The 19,742-nt window shown below is 45.7% G+C and overlaps 1 protein-coding gene across 1 annotated transcript; it reads left to right on the forward strand.

Annotated features, from left to right (window-relative positions):
* Positions 1-735: 735 nt before the first annotated feature.
* Positions 736-17,241, forward strand: top3b (DNA topoisomerase III beta). The gene is made up of 17 exons (XM_007908732.2): positions 736-980; positions 2,822-2,953; positions 4,440-4,546; positions 5,109-5,183; positions 6,012-6,208; positions 7,089-7,245; positions 7,467-7,580; positions 8,287-8,377; positions 9,897-10,051; positions 10,701-10,806; positions 11,308-11,454; positions 11,964-12,134; positions 12,747-12,875; positions 13,227-13,376; positions 14,940-15,040; positions 15,730-15,931; positions 16,300-17,241. The coding sequence occupies exons 1-17, from the start codon at positions 911-913 to the stop codon at positions 16,779-16,781; spliced, it is 2,586 nt and encodes an 861-aa protein (XP_007906923.1). The 5' UTR covers positions 736-910; the 3' UTR covers positions 16,782-17,241.
* Positions 17,242-19,742: the final 2,501 nt, after the last annotated feature.

Consider the following 19,742-nt stretch of genomic DNA (forward strand, 5'->3'; position numbering starts at 1 on the left):
TGTGTGTTGTGTGTGCTGTGCGCGTGTGTGTTGTGTGCTGTGTGCGTGTTGTGCGTGCATGTGTTGTGTGTGTGTTGTGTGTGCTGTGTGCGCGTGTGTGTTGTGTGTGCTGTGTGTTGTGTGCTGTGTGCGCGTGTGTGTTGTGTGCTGTGTGCGTGTTGTGCGTGTGTTGTGTGTGCGTGTGTGTTGTGTGTGCTGTGTGCGCGTGTGTGTTGTGTGTGCGTGTTGTGCGTGCGTGTGTTGTGTGCGCGTGTGTGTTGTATGTGCTGTGTGTTGTGTGTGTGTTGTGTGTGCTGTGTGCGCGTGTGTTGTGTGCTGTGTGCGCGTGTGTTGTGTGCGCGTGTGTTGTGTGTGCTGTGTGCGCGTGTGTTGTGTGTGCTGTGTGCGCGTGTGTGTTGTGTGTTGTGTGTGCTGTGTGTGCGCGTGTGTTGTGTGTGCTGTGTGCGCGTGTGTTGTGTGTGCTGTGTGCGCGTGTGTGTTGTGTGTTGTGTGTGCTGTGTGTGTGCGTGTGGGGTCAGGAGACTTGGCTAACGTCTCGCCCTGACCCCCCGGGGCCTCTGGCTTACGAGGTGAGGGCTCTAACCACTGAGGACTCGCTCCACAGTGTGTGTGTGTGTGTCAAACACCAGACTGACCTCCCCCCGAAAAATAGCTCCACCATCACCTGTTACCATGGGAACGGTCCTGGCACTGCAGGCCCCGCCCCGCCCCGGCCCCGCCTCTCCTTGCGGGGGGGGTGCGCGCGAGGAACGGCCGGAAGTGATGGACCGCGTGACAGGAAGCGACTGAAGTGTCATGGCGGCGCCCTGAGGTTACCGGGCAACGGTGGGCGGGAGTGAGTGTGTGTGTGTGTGAGGCCGGAGGCGCTTCACTGGGAGCCGCGGGCCGTGGGCACGGAGAGGCCGGCAGGATGAAGACGGTGCTGATGGTGGCCGAGAAGCCCTCTTTGGCTCATTCCATCGCCAAGATCCTTTCGCGGGGTACGTCACACCGACTGAGTCTGTGCTCAACAACAACAACAACAAACTTACACCTGTAAAGTGCCTTTCACGTCGGGAGGATGTCCCAAGGCGCTGCACAGACAAGAGTTTCGGACCCGAGCTGAGGGTCGGGATGGGGGAGGGCAGAGGTGGTGGGGGGCAGGGGGTGGGGGCAGGGGTGGGTGGGTGGGGAGGGCAGGGGGTGGGTGGGTGGGGGGGCAGGGGGTGGGTGGGTGGGGGGGGGCAGGGGGTGGGTGGGTGGGGGGGGCAGGGGGTGGGTGGGGGCAGGGAGATGGAAAGCTCACCCTCTCAGCTTAGAGATGTGAAGCCAATGAGGGCGACTTTCCACGGAAAGGTTGTCCCGATGGTAAAGGCCGGAGCCGGTTAGAGAAGCAGAAAACAGAGAGAGCTGGGATCGCTCGGCGGGTCAGGGCAGCATCTCTGGAGAAAGGAAAGGGAGTCAGCGTTTCGGGTCCACGAGCCTTCGTCGGAATTGTTTCAGATTTCCAGCATCTGCAGTATTTTGTGTTTTGCACAGATTAAGAGCTCGACCCTCCGACTGACTGACTGAGCAAGCCAATGTCCACCATGTCACAGCCCAGAGTGGACATGGTGGAACGTTCTAAACTAGTGGTATAGGAGCTAGGGATATTCAAGTCACTGATTTTAATGATAATAACTAGGATTTATACAGTGCTTTCGTGCGCGCGTGTGTGTGTGTGCGTAAAAAAAAGTCTTGAGGCATTTTACAAACTATTATTGATTGGAAGTGAAGTGACATATTACAAGTAAACGTGGCAGCTAATCTGTGCCAGCAATGACCCATAAAACATAATGGGATGGGCAACCAATTCATTTGAACTTAGCAAATAACTGGGATCGTTTGTACCAATGGAATGTGTAGTATGTAGTGAAAGCATAATCTGTTTCTGCTGTCCCATGTGTGTTGCAATGCAAATGCTTATGGACATAGTATCTGACCTTATGAATTCAATATTAGACACCTGAACCATCTCCTGCAGTAATCCTCGGAGCTGAATTGACTCCAAGATAATGTTCTTCACAATGGAATGGTGAAATTGGGTTAATCTTCTGTGGCAGTCTCAATCATTAGTGTGGCCCAGTTGGCAGCATTCTCCCTTCTGATAAGCATACCATTGGATTCTTCCCATTCAGCTCTTGTTAACTCAGCAAGCCAAAGGCCCGTTGGGTACAGTGGTCCTAGCTGGACAGGCAGCAAGAAGATGGGCGGGCAGTGCTGTCCTTTACAAGCTGTATGGTTTTAGCTGGTTAATCTGTAGCTATACCCCAACACACACAAACACTGGGGTCCTTGAGCCTTGCCTCTCACCAGTCAATTGCCTAATAAATGCATTCCGGCATTAGTTAAGTGGAATATGTCCCTCCACTCACAGGGAAATCTCCATGCATTGGTGGCATAAATATATGGAACTGTATCTTATTTGGGTACTTCTAACTATGATGACACCCAGCTGACCATAAAAAATGCTACAGTAATCTGGATAATTTCTAGTTTCAGAATAATAATAATCCTTGGTTTTGAGATAGCGCCTATCAAATGCAAGGATTAATATGATTTTTTTGCTGCTGCCCAAATTGGCTGAAGTTGTACTGTGCAGTCAGAGCATTTAAAGTATTAGTGCCTTCCAGCTAATGGATACTATAAACCTGGTGTATTAACTATTAACTTATCTAACTTTTATTGAATATATGAATATGAAGGTTTTATGACTGATAGTTAATATCTCAAAGGCTCCAAAAATCCCTTGTTGCAGATACGTGCTGAAATGACCAATGCTTGCTGTCTGTCTGCCTTCTAGGTAACATGTCTTCGCGGAAGGGGTTGAATGGCGCGTGCTCTGTGCATGAGCACACTGGCACATTCCAAGGGCAAAGTGTTCATTTCAAGGTGACTTCAGTCTGCGGTCATGTCATGACTCTAGATTTCATAGGTATGTGATGCTTCTCTTGGTTTGGTTTGTGAGAGCAGAGGGAATGTTAGTTTAATGTGTTAGACTAGTAGACATATGTTTAGAGCTGCAAACTTCTACAAAGAAGAACCATCTAAAATTAGTCTGTTAAAAAGATAAATTCAATTTTGAAGATATAATTGTCGCATGGTTCTGTGTTGTGGTAGATTATTACATTAAAATGTAAATATGAACTTGTAAGTGCAAATAACATAACAAATAACATAACAACAAAAAATAATAAATTAGTCACTCAATCCACGACTATTTGTGGGACGCTGCTGTGCATAATTGGCTGCGGCGTTTCTCCCACAAAATACAGTCAATTCACTTTACAGTATATCCTGTGAAGTGTTTTGAGATGTCTCAAAGATGTGATAAGGTGCTATATCAAATGCAAGGATTATTATGATTATAATGACAATATTATTTTATTGCACTTTCCCATGAGTTACAGGCCTGTGCTTATGGTGAATGATCTGAATGTTTGCAGTTTGCAGCCAACGAAACATTCAGGATATCACAAACAGTTCATCTAAACAGTACTACCAACAACAACAACTTGGATTTATATAGCGCCCTCCACGCCGGACGGCGTTTCAGAGCGCTTTACAGTTTTGGATCCCGGGGCCGAGCCGGGGGGAGGGGGGGGACGGTGACCAAAGGCACGGTCGAAATGAAAGGTCTTCAGCAGAGACCTGAAAATGGGAAGGGAGGGAGCGAGACGAAGGGAGTGAGGAAGGAAGTTCCAGAGCCTCGGGGCCTCAGTTTTACACAGGGTTTCATTAGCTATAATCAGGGAAGCTATTTGTGATGATTTGATGCAACTTTAGTATAAGGTGGGCATAGAATGTAAAAAAATAAATTTACTTGATTTTCTATCAAGTTCAGTGAGTGAACTAGGCAGTCTTAAGGAATGTGCACATCATGTTTAGGTTTGTTGTGGTATGAAATAGAATGAGACTAAGTCTGAGGTAGTTGAAGCATAAGTTAATTCAGCAAAAAAAGAGTGGTGGGATTTTTTTTGTTGGGGGTAGTGCAGAAAACGATGATTAATAATATTAAGAATAATCCTTGCATTTGATATACTGTAAAGTGAATTGACTGATATTTTGTAGGCGAAATGCGGAAGCCATTGTGCACAGCAGTGTCCCACAATCATTCGTGGATTGAGTGACCAAATAATTATTTTTTTTGAAGCAATTATTACGCCCGGAAAAGCGATCCGCCAATCGACTAACAACCGGGTTCCTAGGTAAACAGAGGCTTGTGGATTAAAGAAACTTGCTCAACATTTCGCCCTGTCAGAAATCGAACCCAGGTCTCTCACTTGCGAGGCGAGTGCTCTACACAGGACTCTACAACCGGTGAAGCTGAATGGCCTTTTTTTTGTTTATATGCTGTTAAGTCTACTATCACATGTTCCTTAAAGAAGGGAAAAAGCTAAACACTTTGTCTTTGTTTTCAGGCAAATATAATAATTGGGACAAGGTTGATCCAGCAGAACTTTTCAGCAAAGCACCAACAGAGAAGAAAGAAGCTAACCCAAAACTCAACATGGTCAGATTTCTACAGGTACAGTCCTTAACAGCCCAATTTCTTTTATTGATCTATTTGGACAGCCATGTGACACATGTGGAAACTCATTACTGGCTTAAGAGTGTCTGAACCAGACTGAGACTTCCATTTTTGGCACCTAAACATGGAAACTTCCCTACGTCTGGAATGGAATGCACACTCTCTCCTTGGAGGAACGCACCCTGCTTACCTAATTCTGGAGAGTAATAGATGCTCATGGCTGACAATAGCCAAGGTTTACGGACCCGAGACATTGCCATGCGCGACATGTTGGAGCCAGTTCAACTCCAAGGAGTCCCTGTTTACCTCCTCCCAAGCAGTAATCAGCCAGCGCCAAACTGAACACAGGGTGAAAAAAAAAACTGCAAATTGTGGAAATCTGAAATAAAAACTAAAGTCTTATACACCGTAAAGTGAATTGACTGTATATTTTGTGGGCAATATGCGGCAGCCAATTGTGCACAGCAGTGTCTCACAAACAGTCGTGGATTGAGTGACCAAATTATAAATGTGACTGAGTGATGTGATTGATGTTCTCCGATGTGTCTACCTTGTGCAGGTAGAGGGGAGAGGCATCGACTACATTGTGCTGTGGCTGGATTGCGACAAGGAAGGTGAAAATATCTGCTTTGAGGTAATGTTCTGTCACTCGCAGAGTCAATAAGGTTTGAATGAAAAAATGCAGCAGCTTTGGGAGTGCTTCATTGTAGAACCTGGCCCGTCTGGTAGTGTTTCTCATCAGCTGCAGCTCCTCACAACAAGGAACCCCTTTCACTGATGCCAGTTTTCAAGCGCATGGATTCAACTACAGTATTGGATAACCTGCAGACTGTGAGGTAAAAGCGTAGACTGAATACTAATACCTGGTTTTAAATCTACCTCAGACCAGCTCCTACTTTTATTTAGTGTAATTGAAACTAGTTTAGTTTAACCTCAAGCTATTTCCCAAGGATAAAACCTTCCTTCCCCATCTTCAGTCGTGCCTGAAGACCTTCCTCTTCGACCATGCCTACGTCACCTCCCACTCCCCCCGGCTCGGCGTCGTGCTCCGCCACTGTCAAGCGCTCTGGGACGCTATCCTTCATAGGGGGAGCTATATAAATGCAAGTTGTTGCTGTTGGAGCAGCTGTACATGTTGGAGCTGCTTCCTTAGAAATGGAGGTAAGGAACTGTTGCAGCAGAAAGTGCTTTTCTGAGCTAGGATTAAGGTACGTTGGAGGTCTCCCAACATGAATTAGTAGTGAATGAGGTGCTCCCCACAGTTACCAAACCAGTTCATGTCATTGTAGCGGAAATTTGTGTTTTCAGATTTCATTACTGAAGGGAAAAACAATTGCAACTTCAGAATAACGTGTATTATGTTTGTGAAATAACTAACTGCAAACTTAATTTATCCTGCAGTATGAACACAAGAGTGGGGTTTAGTTTAGGTGGTTCAGTTATTCCTTTTGTACTCATTCAGGTCCTCGATGTTGTTCAACCAGTAATGAATGTTTCTCGTGGGAACGAGAGGACTGTTTACCGGGCAAAATTCAGTGCTATAACAGACACCGACATCAACAACGCCATGAACCGACTGGGAGAGCCAAACCGCAATGAGGCTCTGTCAGTGGATGCACGTCAGGAGCTGGACCTGCGAGTGGGATGTGCTTTTACAAGGTACAGGAAAACTGTGGAGTCTGCCTTATCAGTACAGCACCTGGAAACCGCACCTCCCTACCCATCCTATTTGCTTAACCCTTCCCCCCTCCCCCCCATTCCACCACCCACTGACTCTTTGGCTGGCTCCAGCCTCCTGTTTGTCCTTCGTCCCCTCTGCTCCACCATCGGTGGCCATGCCTTCAACCGCTACGCCCCAAAACTCTGGAACTCTTTCCCTCAATCCCTCCGCCTTTGCCACCTCCCTCTCCACTTTCAAATTCCGCCTAAAGGCTTTCCTTTTTGATAGTGCTTGCGGTCCCCTCCCTCTCCCCCAGGCTCGGGGTCAGACTCCGCCGCCATCAAACACTCCGGGACGCTACCCCGCGTGAAGGGCACTATTTAAATGCAAGTTGTTGTTGAAACAAATCCATAGAACTTATCAAGAGACTGCACTCCACTTCACTGCCATGCTCTTGCTTGGAACCCATTTTACTGGCTGCTTTAGTTTTAGCTAAAACAGTTGGTAAACTCCAACTCCGGGTAAGGATTAATGAGTTGGAAGATTGTGGGTTCAAGCTACATGATAGGACTTTGAGCTCACAGTCTGGGTGGATGCAAATTGCCTGCCTACAAAGTCACTACTCATTTAACAGTAAAGCCTGTGTGAAGCGCTTTGAGACATCTCGGTGACGTGATAAGGCACTGATGTTTCAAATGCAAGGATTATTATACGAGGCGTTATGTCAAAAAATTTGTTGAAAGGGTGTTGTCTCTTCAAATTTCTTACGGCCAGTAAAGGGGGAATAGTTTATTTGAAGGTAAAGATGATCGTACAGGACAGGACAACTTTCTTCCCAAAAATTGAATGCCTTTTTTCTGCGTGTTGTGTTTTTCACAGGTTTCAGACTAAGTACTTCCAGGGTAAATATGGTAATTTGGACAGCTCCCTCATATCATTTGGACCTTGTCAAACCCCAACCCTCGGCTTTTGTGTGGAGAGACATGACAAAATCCAGTCTTTTAAGCCAGAAGCCTACTGGGTGCTGCAAGCAAAGGTTTGTATTTCTAGACGTTTGCTGAACTCTCATGCTTGCCAGACTAATATGCTTATGGACTATTAATACTGGCCTCTATAGGACATTAATAATGAACTAGAATTCAGTACTTTATGGATTTGTCAGAGGATCTATGTTCAATCCTTTGAGATGGATATTTCTGCAGGTTAAGGTCGAACATCTTAGCAATTCACTGTGAATGTCTTGTTGTTTTCATCCAGGTCAGTGATTCTGAGGGAAATTCCATCATCTTGGACTGGGATAGAGTCCGAGTGTTTGACCGAGAAGTTGCGCAGATGTATCTAAATATGACAAAAACTGCAAGAGAGACTAAGGTAAGCAGGTTACTGAGAGACAGGAAGGCTATAACCCCCTATTTATAGAGTGAGGGAGAAGATGGACCATTTACTGAGATAATATATAATACTGAGGTAAATAGATAATTGTAAAGTCGATATTAAGGGATATGGGGCAAGGGCAGGTTATTGAACTTGAGATACAGATCAATCAAGATCTTATAGAATGGCGGAACAGGCTCAAGGGGCTGAATGACCTACTCCTGTTCCTACGTTTCTATAATGAGATGTCTTGAGAACCTCTTAGCTTGTGTGAGAGAGAGAGAGAGGAGAGTGAGACAGAGCACAAAGCTTGGAACCACCTCACACACACACACATCTGCTCATTGCAAAGTTACCCGTCTCTATTGTAGGATTACAGCAATACAAAACCTGCAGGTTCTGACAGACCTGCAAGAGACTTTGGTGTTGTGCGCAATTGGCTGCTGCGTTTCACCCACAAAATATACAGTCACTACACTTTACAGTGTATCCTGTGAAGTGCTTTGAGACGTCTCGTCGACCTGATAAGGCGCTAGATCAAATGGAAGGATTATTATTTTTATTATATATTATAAACCCACAGAATTTCCTATTCCAGTCAAAATATCTGACATGTTTTCGAACATGTTTATGAGGGAGGGGAGAAACCGATAACTGTAAGACTTCCAAAATCTGAATCTTATTTATTTCACTTTTGTTGTAGGTGGAGTGTGTGAGTAAAAAGGAGAAGGTGAAGCAGAGACCACAGGCCCTGAACACTGTGGAGATGCTGCGAGTAGCCAGCTCTGCTCTGGGTATGCTGGAGACTATACATTCAATACATTCTTATTACTTGGGGATTGTATTTGCTGCAGTAAGACGTCTGTGCTTTCTTGGATAAATGTGGTAAATGCGCTTGTATTTACTGATCCAGTTGGTAGCGCTCCTCACCTTTGAGTCAGAAGATTGAGTTCAAGCTCCATGTTGGGACTTTGAGCTCATGGTCTAGGCTGACACTTCAGTGCAGTGCTGGGGGTGCACTGCAAGGTGCCATTCTTCAGATGAGGTGTTAAATTGAGAACCCATCTGCCTGTTCAGGTGGACGTTAAAAGATCCAATGTCAAGAGAAGGCAGTTTCTCCCTGTGTCCTGGCCAACAATCCCCCAAATGAAATTGGTTATCCACTTAATGACTGTTTGGAGGACGTTTCAGTGGAAAATTGGTTGCCAGAATTCTACTACACGTTACAATAACAACTTACATATATATAATATATATATTGCCCCTCACGCAGGGTAGCATCTCAGAACACAATAATTAAGTGAAGCTCCTTGAGATATCCTAACAACACAAAAAGACTCTATATCATATGTATATATCCTTCCGATGTGAAAGATGCTACATAAATGCAATTTGTTGTTGTTATTGAAGCATTATTGCTATTATTTCTAAGGTTAAAGAACATTTCATTTTGGATTTGGTTCTCTTGGCACTGGAGAGACCTGGGTGACTGAGTGGTTGCACTCTGATTGATACTTCAGTTTCCCTATGTGATTAGTCGTGAGATTCCCCCCAAACTAACTGGTGCTTTAAGGCTCAGACTTTGCATGGACGTTGCACCATTATGTGTGTTTGTATGTGTTCATTGCAGTCTCTGCGAGGTGTTTCTGTGAAAGGGTATTAGTATAACAGGAGAAACAAAGGCAAAAGTAAAAATAAATCAGAAAATTCCGAAGTCTCTTCCCTGATTCTCAAATGTAATTAATAAAATCTGGGACTGTCTTGTAACTACATGAATGAACCTTGCATCCACAGATGATATTTCTGTAATTTCAACAGCAGGACAGAAAAGATGCCTTGAACCAGTTATATGCAGAGAGGCATTTTATGCTGCTTTTCTGGGAAAAAAATCTCAATTTATTTTCATTTTCACAGGAATTATTTGTAGGAATATTTATACATTTTGAATTTTGCCTTTTTCCTCCTGTCTGCGGCACTGGTCCACCTTGGCCAGCATTAGCGATTCATCTTTGTTCTTGAGGCATGCTGACTCGATTCGCTTTCATCCAAAGCCCTCCCAACTCTGGAGCAAGGCAAGGCTGCGGATTGCAATGTAGAGGTGTGATATCCTGCACACTTTGCTTCCAGGCGTTACTATTGGAGGGAGCTGTGGCTTACTCTTGTGAACTGAGTGATTTAGCCGCCACTATGATTGACGCGCTCTGGGATGCCCCGTGTGAAGGGCACTATATAAATTCAAGTTGTTGTTGTTGCTTCCGTCAGACGTGCAGTAGGTGCTATGTTGTCATTAACTCTTCCCTTCTTTCTGAGCAGGGATGGGCCCACAGCACACAATGCAAATAGCTGAGAAACTCTACACCCAGGGCTACATCAGCTACCCCCGAACAGAGACTACCCAATATCCCGAGTCCTTCGACCTGAAAGGCACACTGCGGCAGCAGGCCAACAACCCCTTCTGGAGTGACGTGGTCAGTAAATGAGCTGTTTCCTTTAAAGGATTATTTTAAGATTGTTTGGGCTTCTGACACAGAGAAGGACAGTCAGTAATTGCGCTCATGGGGCCTGTCTGCCTTCTGGTGCTTATTACCCAACAATTGAACCGTTGTCAATCCTTAAAATGCAGCTCCGTGTTTGCAGACTACACCTGATAGCAGATTCTCCGCAAAGTCTAGTCCATTCTAAAGTGGTGGGCTTAAAAAAAGGATGCAATAGAGACTGGAATTTCTTTTGGTCTTGAAAGGACAAAGCAAATTTATGATCCTACACCTTTTTTCACACAAATTCTTAAGATTATTATCGCTTACTGGGGGTGATAATCCATTAAAAAAAATCAATCCATAACTGTTCGTGGGACCCTGTGGTGTAAAATTGACTGCTGCGTTTCGCTCACAAAATACAGTCAAACCACTTTACAGTATATCCTGTGAAGCGCTTTGAGACGTCTCAATGACGTGATCAGGCGCTATATCAAATGCAAGGATTATTGTTATTATTTGTTTCTGCAAATAAGCTTTTTATTTTGCCGAATTAAAATGGTAAATCATAAAGATAAGAATGATAAAGGTGTGATATCTGTCGCGTGGCACTGATTGAAATCAAATGATTATTTTTCTCCAGGTGAAGGCATTGCTCACTGATGGCATCAATCGGCCCCGGAAAGGCCAGGACGTTGGTGACCACCCTCCCATCACACCCATGCGCTCGGCGTCAGAGAGTGAATTAGGTACTTGCCTGGGTCTCCAATGTGCAGCAGTAACAGTGTTTAAGTGCTGCCGAGACGCCATCCAGCGTGAAGGGTGGGATATAAATGCAATTTGTTGGTGGTGGAGAGGAGAGTCTTGTGCTCTATAGAAAATCAACCACCATCTAAAGCTCACTCAGAAACAAATGGTTTGAATCTTATTAAGATGAAGAACAACAAAAACAAATTACATTCGTACAGCGCCTTTCACATCAGGAGGACGTCCCAAGGCGCAGGACAGTCAGGGATCCAAACCCGAGCTGGTGGTTGGGATCAGGAGGGCTGAGGGTGGGGAAGGATAGGAGGGTGACCGAAGGCACGGTAGAAGAGGAGGCCATTAGAGCATATCAAATGCAAGGACTATTATTATTCAGAGTAATGGGTTTTGGCAGGATTGTGTTAGTATCTGGTCAGATGGGCCTGAGTGGTTTGATCGTTCTGGGATGGGCGGGATGTGATGGTTATATTTTGCCGCTGTTTCAGGTAGCGATGGCTGGAGACTGTACGAATACATCACCAGGCACTTCATTGCCACAATTAGCCCCGACTGCAAGTACCTCCAAACCACCATCTCATTCTGCCTGAACGAGGAACATTTCACATGCTCAGGGAAAACTCTGATTTCACCTGGTAAGATTGGGATGATTTGTTTCTGTCATTAAAAACTAGAAGTCACTGGGAACACGCAGCAGGTCAGACAGCATCTATGGAGAGAGGAAAATGAGTTTAACTCACTTTCCCTCTCTCCATAGATGCTGCCTGACTTGCTGTGTGTTCTCAGCGACTTCTGTTTTTATTTCAGATTTGCAGCATCTGCAGTATTTTGTCTTTTAGGATTATTTCTATTTCTGAGCATGTCGGTGCTCTGTCTCTGTCAGTAATGTTTGCAGCACATGGGTTTGTTGTTTCAGCTGTTGGGCTGCTTCAGTTCTTTCACACTTCATTGCTATTGAATGTATTTTGGTGGATTAAAGATTTAAAATAGCATTAATATTACAGGAGGCATTGTGATTGTATGTGTGTGTGTGTGAGGATGTGGAGCAGGGTTGTGGAACAGAATAGTTTGAGCTGCATGTGTGTGGGAATGAGTAACAAGAGGAGTTATCTCTGTGTTTTGACATTCTTCCTCTAAATTCCAGGTTACACTCTGGTAATGCCATGGCAGAACATGGAGGAAGAAATACTTCCAGTGTGTGCGCGAGGGGATGTGTTTACTATGGATGAGATTAAGTTGTTGGAGAAACAGACACATCCACCTGACTACCTCACCGAAGCGGAACTGATAACCCTGATGGAAAAGCACGGCATTGGTAAGGATATCTCCCAATTATCACCCATTTTTGGCAGGGATTTTAGCTTTTTTAGTAAAATGGATGGAGCGTGTATTTCAGGTGCAATGGACTCCATTGGGTGCAATCAATAACATGAAGGACCCCAGGATATAATAGTTACCGTGAAGGTTCCCAGTCTGAGTTTTTCCCTTTCACCCACATTTCGCCCACAAAATATACAGTAAATTCATTTTACAGTAGATTCTGTGACGTGCTTTGAGGTGTCTGGAAAACGTGATAATGCGCTATATCAAATGTAAGCAACAATGGCAGCAATGGCTCCTAACTTGGAACAATTTTAAAAAATTATTTTAAAAATTTTTGTTTCGTCCGTAAAATGTCCAGTCAATTCACTTTATACTATATTCTGTGAAGCACTTTGAGACGTCATTGACGTCTCAATGATGTGAAGAGGCTCAAAATAAAATGCAAGGATAATTATTATTAACAATAAATAAGAACCCATAAATAGATGGAAATGAGTGCATTCACTTTAACGTTCATCAATATGGGATGTAATGGGGCGGTTTTAAAATTTGCTGTGAGTAGTCCTGAAGGGGCTAATATTATTCTTTTCTCTGTCGTGCCTAGGAACGGATGCCAGTATCCCCGTACATATCAATAATGTTTGCCAACGCAATTATGTGACTGTCGAGAGTGGTCGCAGGCTGAAACCTACCAACCTTGGCATCGTCCTTGTTCATGGTTATTACAAAATCGGTAAGTAAAACTGTGGGGAAACAACAACAACTTGCAATATAGGCTAACTGGTCAAATCAGGAACTTAGTCTTGCTTTCCTACCAAATTTAGAGACGCATGGGGATGGAGATGAGGAGCAGAAGATTGATGCAGTGATCATGTGTCTCTGAATGCTTTGTAAATAGGTTATTGCATATGCTAAGTGTTACATCTAGTGGCTAAATGTTAGTATGATATTGACAGGGTCTATCTGTTGAGTTAGCTGAACCTGTCAAGGTCAGACGACAGTGGGAGTGCGGGAGAATTTAAAAGAAACCCAAAGCAATCTGTGAAGCACTGTGAAGAACGTTTGTTGTGCTTATGTTTCACAGACCAAGAACTGGTGCTTCCCACCATCCGCAGTGCTGTTGAGAAGCAGCTGAGCCTGATTGCTATGGGCAAGGTGGATTTCTCCCAGGTCCTGGAACATGCCCTGAATATTTTCAAGAGGAAGTTCCATTATTTTGTAGACTCTATAGCAGGTAAGGCTGAATATATTCATCTTACAGTATAACCTGTATTCATGTGTTCAACTAGAAACATAGAAACAGGAGGAGGCTATTCAGCCCCTCGAGCCTGTTCCGCCATTCTATAAGATCGTGGCTGATCTGTACCTCAAGTCCAATTACCCTGACCGTCTTGAAAATATGAATGGATCCAGCATCCACAGCCTTTTGGGGGAGAGAGTTCCAGATTTCCACTACCCTTTGGACGAAAAACTGGCTCCGGATTTCACTCCTAAATGGTCTGGCTCTAATTTTAAGATTATGCCCTGAGATGAAGTGGTTTAAATAGTTTAGAGTAAACGGCTGGATTCCAGGTATCATGGATTGGAACCAAGGTCTAGGCCTGAATCCAAAACATTTATTAAAAAAATTCTGTGATCCCATTTGTAGCTTCCCACCGGCCCAACTCTCCCAGCACGCGCCAACGCAAGCCCACGTGATCCCACAGCTTCCTGTCCTCTGTCTGGTGGCCAGTGACCACATGGGCAAATAACCTTTTGGTTTACAGAGTGTCTTTGTATCTGACCTCATAAATTTTGACTGTGTTTGAGCACAAATGTTAAGCTCTTTAATGTGGGCTCAATCTCAAGGTCCACTCACCTGGAGCACTGATGTCTCCTTATTGTCTTTTATAATAATAATAATCTTTACGTTTGATATAGTGCCTTTCACATCAGGAGGACATCCCAAAGTACCTGATAGGACATACTTTAAAGTGACTTGTGTGTTTTGTTGGCAAAAACCTTTGGCCTTATGCTATAGACAAAGCGTAAAATTTGTAGAGGGAGTGGGGCTGAGGAGAGAGGCACTGAAGAATTTAAATAAACCTTTCAAAGAAAGGTCTGCAGAACCTCTGATCTATTCTAGGTGTACGTCCTTATTAAGGAGGTGCAATCATTCATCCGATAGTCATTCACTGGAGCACAGCAGAGTTCCTTTCAAGGCAACAGAGATTTTCCTGGTTTTCACTATTCCCGCTGGTTTTCCTATTACCATGCCTAATATTAAGTCTTACATTATCGCCTCTCCCAGTAATGGTGGATTTGGCCATGGGAGACAGAGACTGATGTTTGCCAATGGAGGGGACCTTTTAATATCATACATGCAGCTGAGGGAATTCGTCAGGAAATTATTTCCCTGAAATAAAATCAGAAGTCTCTGGGAACATTCAGCAGGTCAGGCAGCATCCATGGAGTGAGGAAAGTTGAGTTAACGTTTCAGATCGATGACCTTTCATCAGAACAAGGTTATTATTTCCTCAACTGTTAGAGGTATTCTCGGCTCAGGAAGGAGACACGTTACATCACAAATAGAATTTCAAGATGTTTGAGGTTCACATTATTTGGTGCGGATAGCTCCTATAGAAAGAAAGACATGTGGTTTCATAGCACAAAACAACTTTCCCAATGAATCTATAAAGTAGTAAAGAGCTACTATGAAACATTCCCATTCAGCTTAATATGAGGGGATATCTCTCGCTGTTGGTTTGAGAGGGCTCCGTTCTGTCACTGCTTTGCTCAGTTCCATTGTTTTCCACAGGTATGGATGAATTAATGGAGGTGTCGTTTTCTCCCATTGCTGAAACGGGGAAGCCTTTGTCCCGTTGTGGCAAATGTCATCGTTTCATGAAGTACATACAGGTGAGTGTAGTGATCGTAGGTGGGGGAAGAAGGTGAGAAGAGTGACATGGTTTGATTACTTCTTCAATGGCTGTTTGAGGGACTTAGGCATAATGATTACCACATTTGCCAACAGAAACATTAATTACACTTGATGATAATTATTGTCACACGGTTTTGGCATGTTTCAACATGATGTGAGTGCTATAGAAATGTAAATGCTTTCTTCCTTCTTTCCTGATGTGAAGAACCTGAAGTCCACCCTCCTGTGAATGAGGTGCTCTGGTGTTCTCATTGCTGGCTACTCCTATATCAATGAGTAACATTGCTCTCCTATAAGAACATAAGAATTTGCTGGCGAAAGAAGACCAAGGTCCATCGACAGAAGTCGCTGAGAGCGCTCAGCAGGTCAGGCAGAATCGATGGAGAAAGGAAAGTGAGTCAACTTTTCAGATCCACGACCCAGTTCTGACGAAGAGTCGTGGACCTGAAACTTTGACTCATTTTCCTTTCTCTATAGATGCTGCCTGACCTGCTGAGCGTTCCCAGTGACTTCTGTTTTTGTTTTCAGATTTCCAGCATCTGCAGTATTTTGCGTTTTGTCCAAGGTCCATCTAGTTCGCCTTCCACCATCCTGGCAGTCACTTGACATGTCGTGTTCCAAACTGTATACCATATAAATAAATTGTCGTGTCTGAATTCTTCCGCAGGCGAAACCAAGTCGAATGCACTGTTCTCACTGCGATGAGACTTACAGTCTGCCCCAGAACGGAACCATTAAACTCTACAAAGAGCTGCGTTGTCCACTGGATGAGTTTGAGCTGGTTCTCTGGTCTTCCGGGTCCAGAGGCAAGAGTTATCCACTGTGTCCGTATTGCTACAATCACCCCCCATTCCGAGACATGAGGAAAGGTAAGACCTTGCGGTATAATAACAGCAACAACAAAATTACATGTGTATAGCACCTTTCACGTCAGGAGGATGTCCCAAGGCGCTGGACAATCAGTGTTTCGGACCCAAGTTGGTGGTCGGGATTGGGGAGGGTGAGGGCAATGGGAGAAGGAGGGTGATCGAAAGCACGGTCAAAGAGAAGGGCCATTTTATCTTGGAGGCGTGATAAGGCGCTATATCAAATGCAAGGATTATCATTATTATGATGGGGGAGATGGTAGGGTGGGTGTTCTGGAGGGATGAGATTGGATGGGTTGAAGGGCCTTCATCACCCAGACCGATCTTGTGATCTTGTGAAGTTTAAAGCCTAATTATGTTGTGTGTTGTAGGGATGGGTTGTAATGAATGCACACATCCAACCTGTCAGCACTCTCTCAGCCTGCTGGGGATCGTGCAGTGCGTTGAGTGTGAGAGTGGCGTGTTGGTCCTGGACTCCACCTCAGGTCCCAAGTGGAAGATGGCTTGCAACAAATGCAACGTGGTCGTCCACTTCTTCGAAAATGCTCACAGGGTAAAGGTGTCGTCTGAAACCTGTGAGATCTGCGAGGCTGCGATTGTGGACGTGGACTTCAACAAGACCAAGACGCCGCTGCCCGATGAGGCCACACAGCACTCGGGCTGCGTCTTCTGCGATCCCGTGTTCCAGAACCTGGTGGAGCTCCAGTACGCCAAGATGAAACACCCGATGCACAGGGGCGGCGGAGGGCAGGGCCGCAGGCGAGGGAGGGGAAGAGGACGCAGAGCCCCGGGGAGAAACAATCCCAAAAAACCCAAGGACAAAATGGCGGCACTCGCTGCTTATTTTGTGTAGATGTGAACGTGGCTTTTGAGCAGCCTGCAGTTTGTCGCTGGGCTACAAAATGGGGAGCGGAAATGCTTTCTGAGAAGATGGGGAGGAGGAGAAGGGAAAGGTTATATTTTCCAAGTTGTGGCACAGAACATAGTGATTTTTTTGTTAAAAAAAAGAGAACGGCTGGAAGTGTTTGAAGAGTTTGTCGCCCGTTTTGTCTCTGCCCCGCCACGCTCCGAGTGTAACAGAGCCTCCATTGGATTGGGGCGGTGGGAGTAGAAAGAAACAGGCTTATCAATGCAATCAAAATGTGAGTGTTAATCTGGGACATGGTCTAAAGAAGTGCTGTTGCCTGTAAATTCCAGTGGGAGTTTATGTCTGCAGTATTTCGAGCACTAATTGTAATCGGTTCAGAAATGGGACAAACCAGTTGAAATCAAGCATATCCATTTATTTGCAAAACAAAACGTATTTGATCTAATTCTTGTCTCCATGTAACATTATTTTAGATGGAAGAATGTAGAACATCAAAGTGGCTGGCACATCACAAGCTGCCCTGTAAAGGTTTGCTACTATGCTGAAGGCAGATGCCCATTGATTAGCTGATGGGGAAACTCTGAAGGTTGTCATGACAGCTGCTGGAAACCAATGCTGGAGCCCAGGTCCATGAACCTATTCATATTTTGGGCTTTTCATATTTTGGGCTTGTATCTTGGTTTGGTATCCATAACGAGTGTTCTGCAGAGAAGTAACCAGCTGCAGCTCAAGCATTGCACCTGCAACTGGTGGAACTATCACTCCATAGATAGGTTGTTCATCCAGCTCATTCAAAACTCTGCCGCCCGCATACTGACCCGGACCAAACTCTGTACCCACATCTCACCAGTTCTGGTTAGGCTCCACTGGCTCCCCATCACTGAATGGATCGACATCAAGATCCTCGCTCTTGTGTTGAAATCCATTCACTCCCTGGCATCTCCCTACCTCTCTGACTTCCTCACTCCCCAATCCACCACCCGGCGCCTCCGCTCGAACGGCACCGGCCTCCTGCTCGTCCCTCATACCTTCCGCCCCACCATCGGAAGTCATGCTTTCAGCCACTATGCCCCAAACTCTGGAACACTCCTTCAATTCCTCCGCCTTGCCCCCTCTCTCCCCTCTTTCAAGTCCTACCTGAAAACTTTCCTGTTCAACCATGCTTACGGCCATCGCCCCCCTCCCACCGGCTCAGAGTCAGGCTCCACCACTGTTAAGCGTTCTGAGATCCTGTGTGGAGGGCGCTGTATAAGTGCAAGTTGTTGTTGTAGTGTGTGTGAGAGCTATAGGCAGGGAGATGGTGAGAATTATCTCACCCATTTCATACTGAGCAATGCTGCTCCCAAGGAAGCTCGCAGGGAGTTTCTGGTACCTGCTAACCACCAAGTTAAACCAGGCCCTGTGTCCTATCAGAAGCACAGAAAGAGGACATTCGGCCCATCATGTCTGTGACGGCTCTTTGAAAAGAGCTATCCAAATCAATCCCACTCCCCCGCTCTCTCCCCATAGCTCTACAAAATTGTCCTCCCCAAATAATTATCTACTCTTAAAAGTTGTTATCGAATCGGCTTCCACCATCAATTCAGGCAATGCATTCCAGACCCGAACAACAACAACTTGGATTTATATAGCATCCTCCATGCCGGACGGCGTCTCGAGTACTTTACAGTTTATGATCCCGGGAAGGAGCCAGGGGGAGGGGTGGGAAGGTGACCAAAGGCGCAGTCGAAAAGAAAGGTCTTCAGCAGAGACCAACTCACTGTGTAAAAAAAAGTCTCCTCACCTCCCCTCTGTTTCTTTCAACTATTTTAAATCGGTGTCCTCGGGTTACCGACCCACCCGCCAGTGGAAATAATTTCTCCTTGTTCACCCTATCGAATCCCCTCATAATTTTGCAAACTTCTATTAAGTCTCCTCTTAACCTCCTCTGCTCCAAGGAGAATAATCCTCACTTCTCTGCCTCTCCTGATAACTGAAGTCCCTCATTCCTGGTACCATTCTGGTCAATTCCCTCTGCACCCTCTCCAATGCCTTGACATCCTTCCTAAAGTGTGGGGCCCAGAACTGAACACAGTCTCTCGCTGAGGCCTAATCAGTGTTTTATATAAAGGTTCATCGTAACTTCCTGACTTTTGTATTCTATGCCCCTATTTATAAAGCCCAGTATCTTGTAGGCTTTTTTAACAGCTTTATCTGCCTGTCCACCACCTTCAAAGCTTTACTTATATGACCCCTCAGGTCTCTCTGTTCTTTCACCCCCTTTACCACTGTACCATCGGCTTATATCGCCGCTCCTCATTCTCCTCCCAAAATGCATGACTTTACCCTTCTCCACATTAGACCACCTGCCCCGTGTCTTCCCGCGTCACCCGCCTATGACCTCTGGCATGCGACTATCCTCACTCCTTACTATTTTTCTGAGCTTAGTATCACACTGTGGTTTGTGGGACACTCCTGTGCACAACTCACCGCCGTGTTTCGCCCCCGAAATATATGGTCAGTGCACGGTTCTCTTTGACCGAGCCTTCAGCTCCCCTCTCGACTCTCTTCCCCCTCCTCGCTCCCTCCCCTCACCCTGACCATTTCCCCCCTCCTCGCTCCCTCCCTTCCCTCCCCTCCCCCTGACCATTTCCCCCCTCCTCGCTCCCTCCCTTCCCTCCCCTCACCATTTCCCCCCTCCTCGCTCCCTCCCTTCGCTCCCCTCACCCTGACCATTTCCCCCCTCCTCGCTCCCTCCCTTCGCTCCCCTCACCCTGACCATTTCCCCCCTCCTCGCTCCCTCCCTTCGCTCCCCTCACCCTGACCATTTCCCCCCTCCTCGCTCCCTCCCTTCCCTCCCCTCACCCTGACCATTTCCCCGTCCTCGCTCCCTCCCTTCCCTCCCCCTGACCATTTCCCCCCTCCTCGCTCCCTCCCTTCGCTCCCCTCACCATTTCCCCCCTCCTC

The sequence above is a fragment of the Callorhinchus milii genome, unplaced genomic scaffold (genome assembly GCF_018977255.1).
Source record: "Callorhinchus milii isolate IMCB2004 unplaced genomic scaffold, IMCB_Cmil_1.0 Scaffold8, whole genome shotgun sequence".
NCBI classification, from domain to species: domain Eukaryota; kingdom Metazoa; phylum Chordata; class Chondrichthyes; order Chimaeriformes; family Callorhinchidae; genus Callorhinchus; species Callorhinchus milii.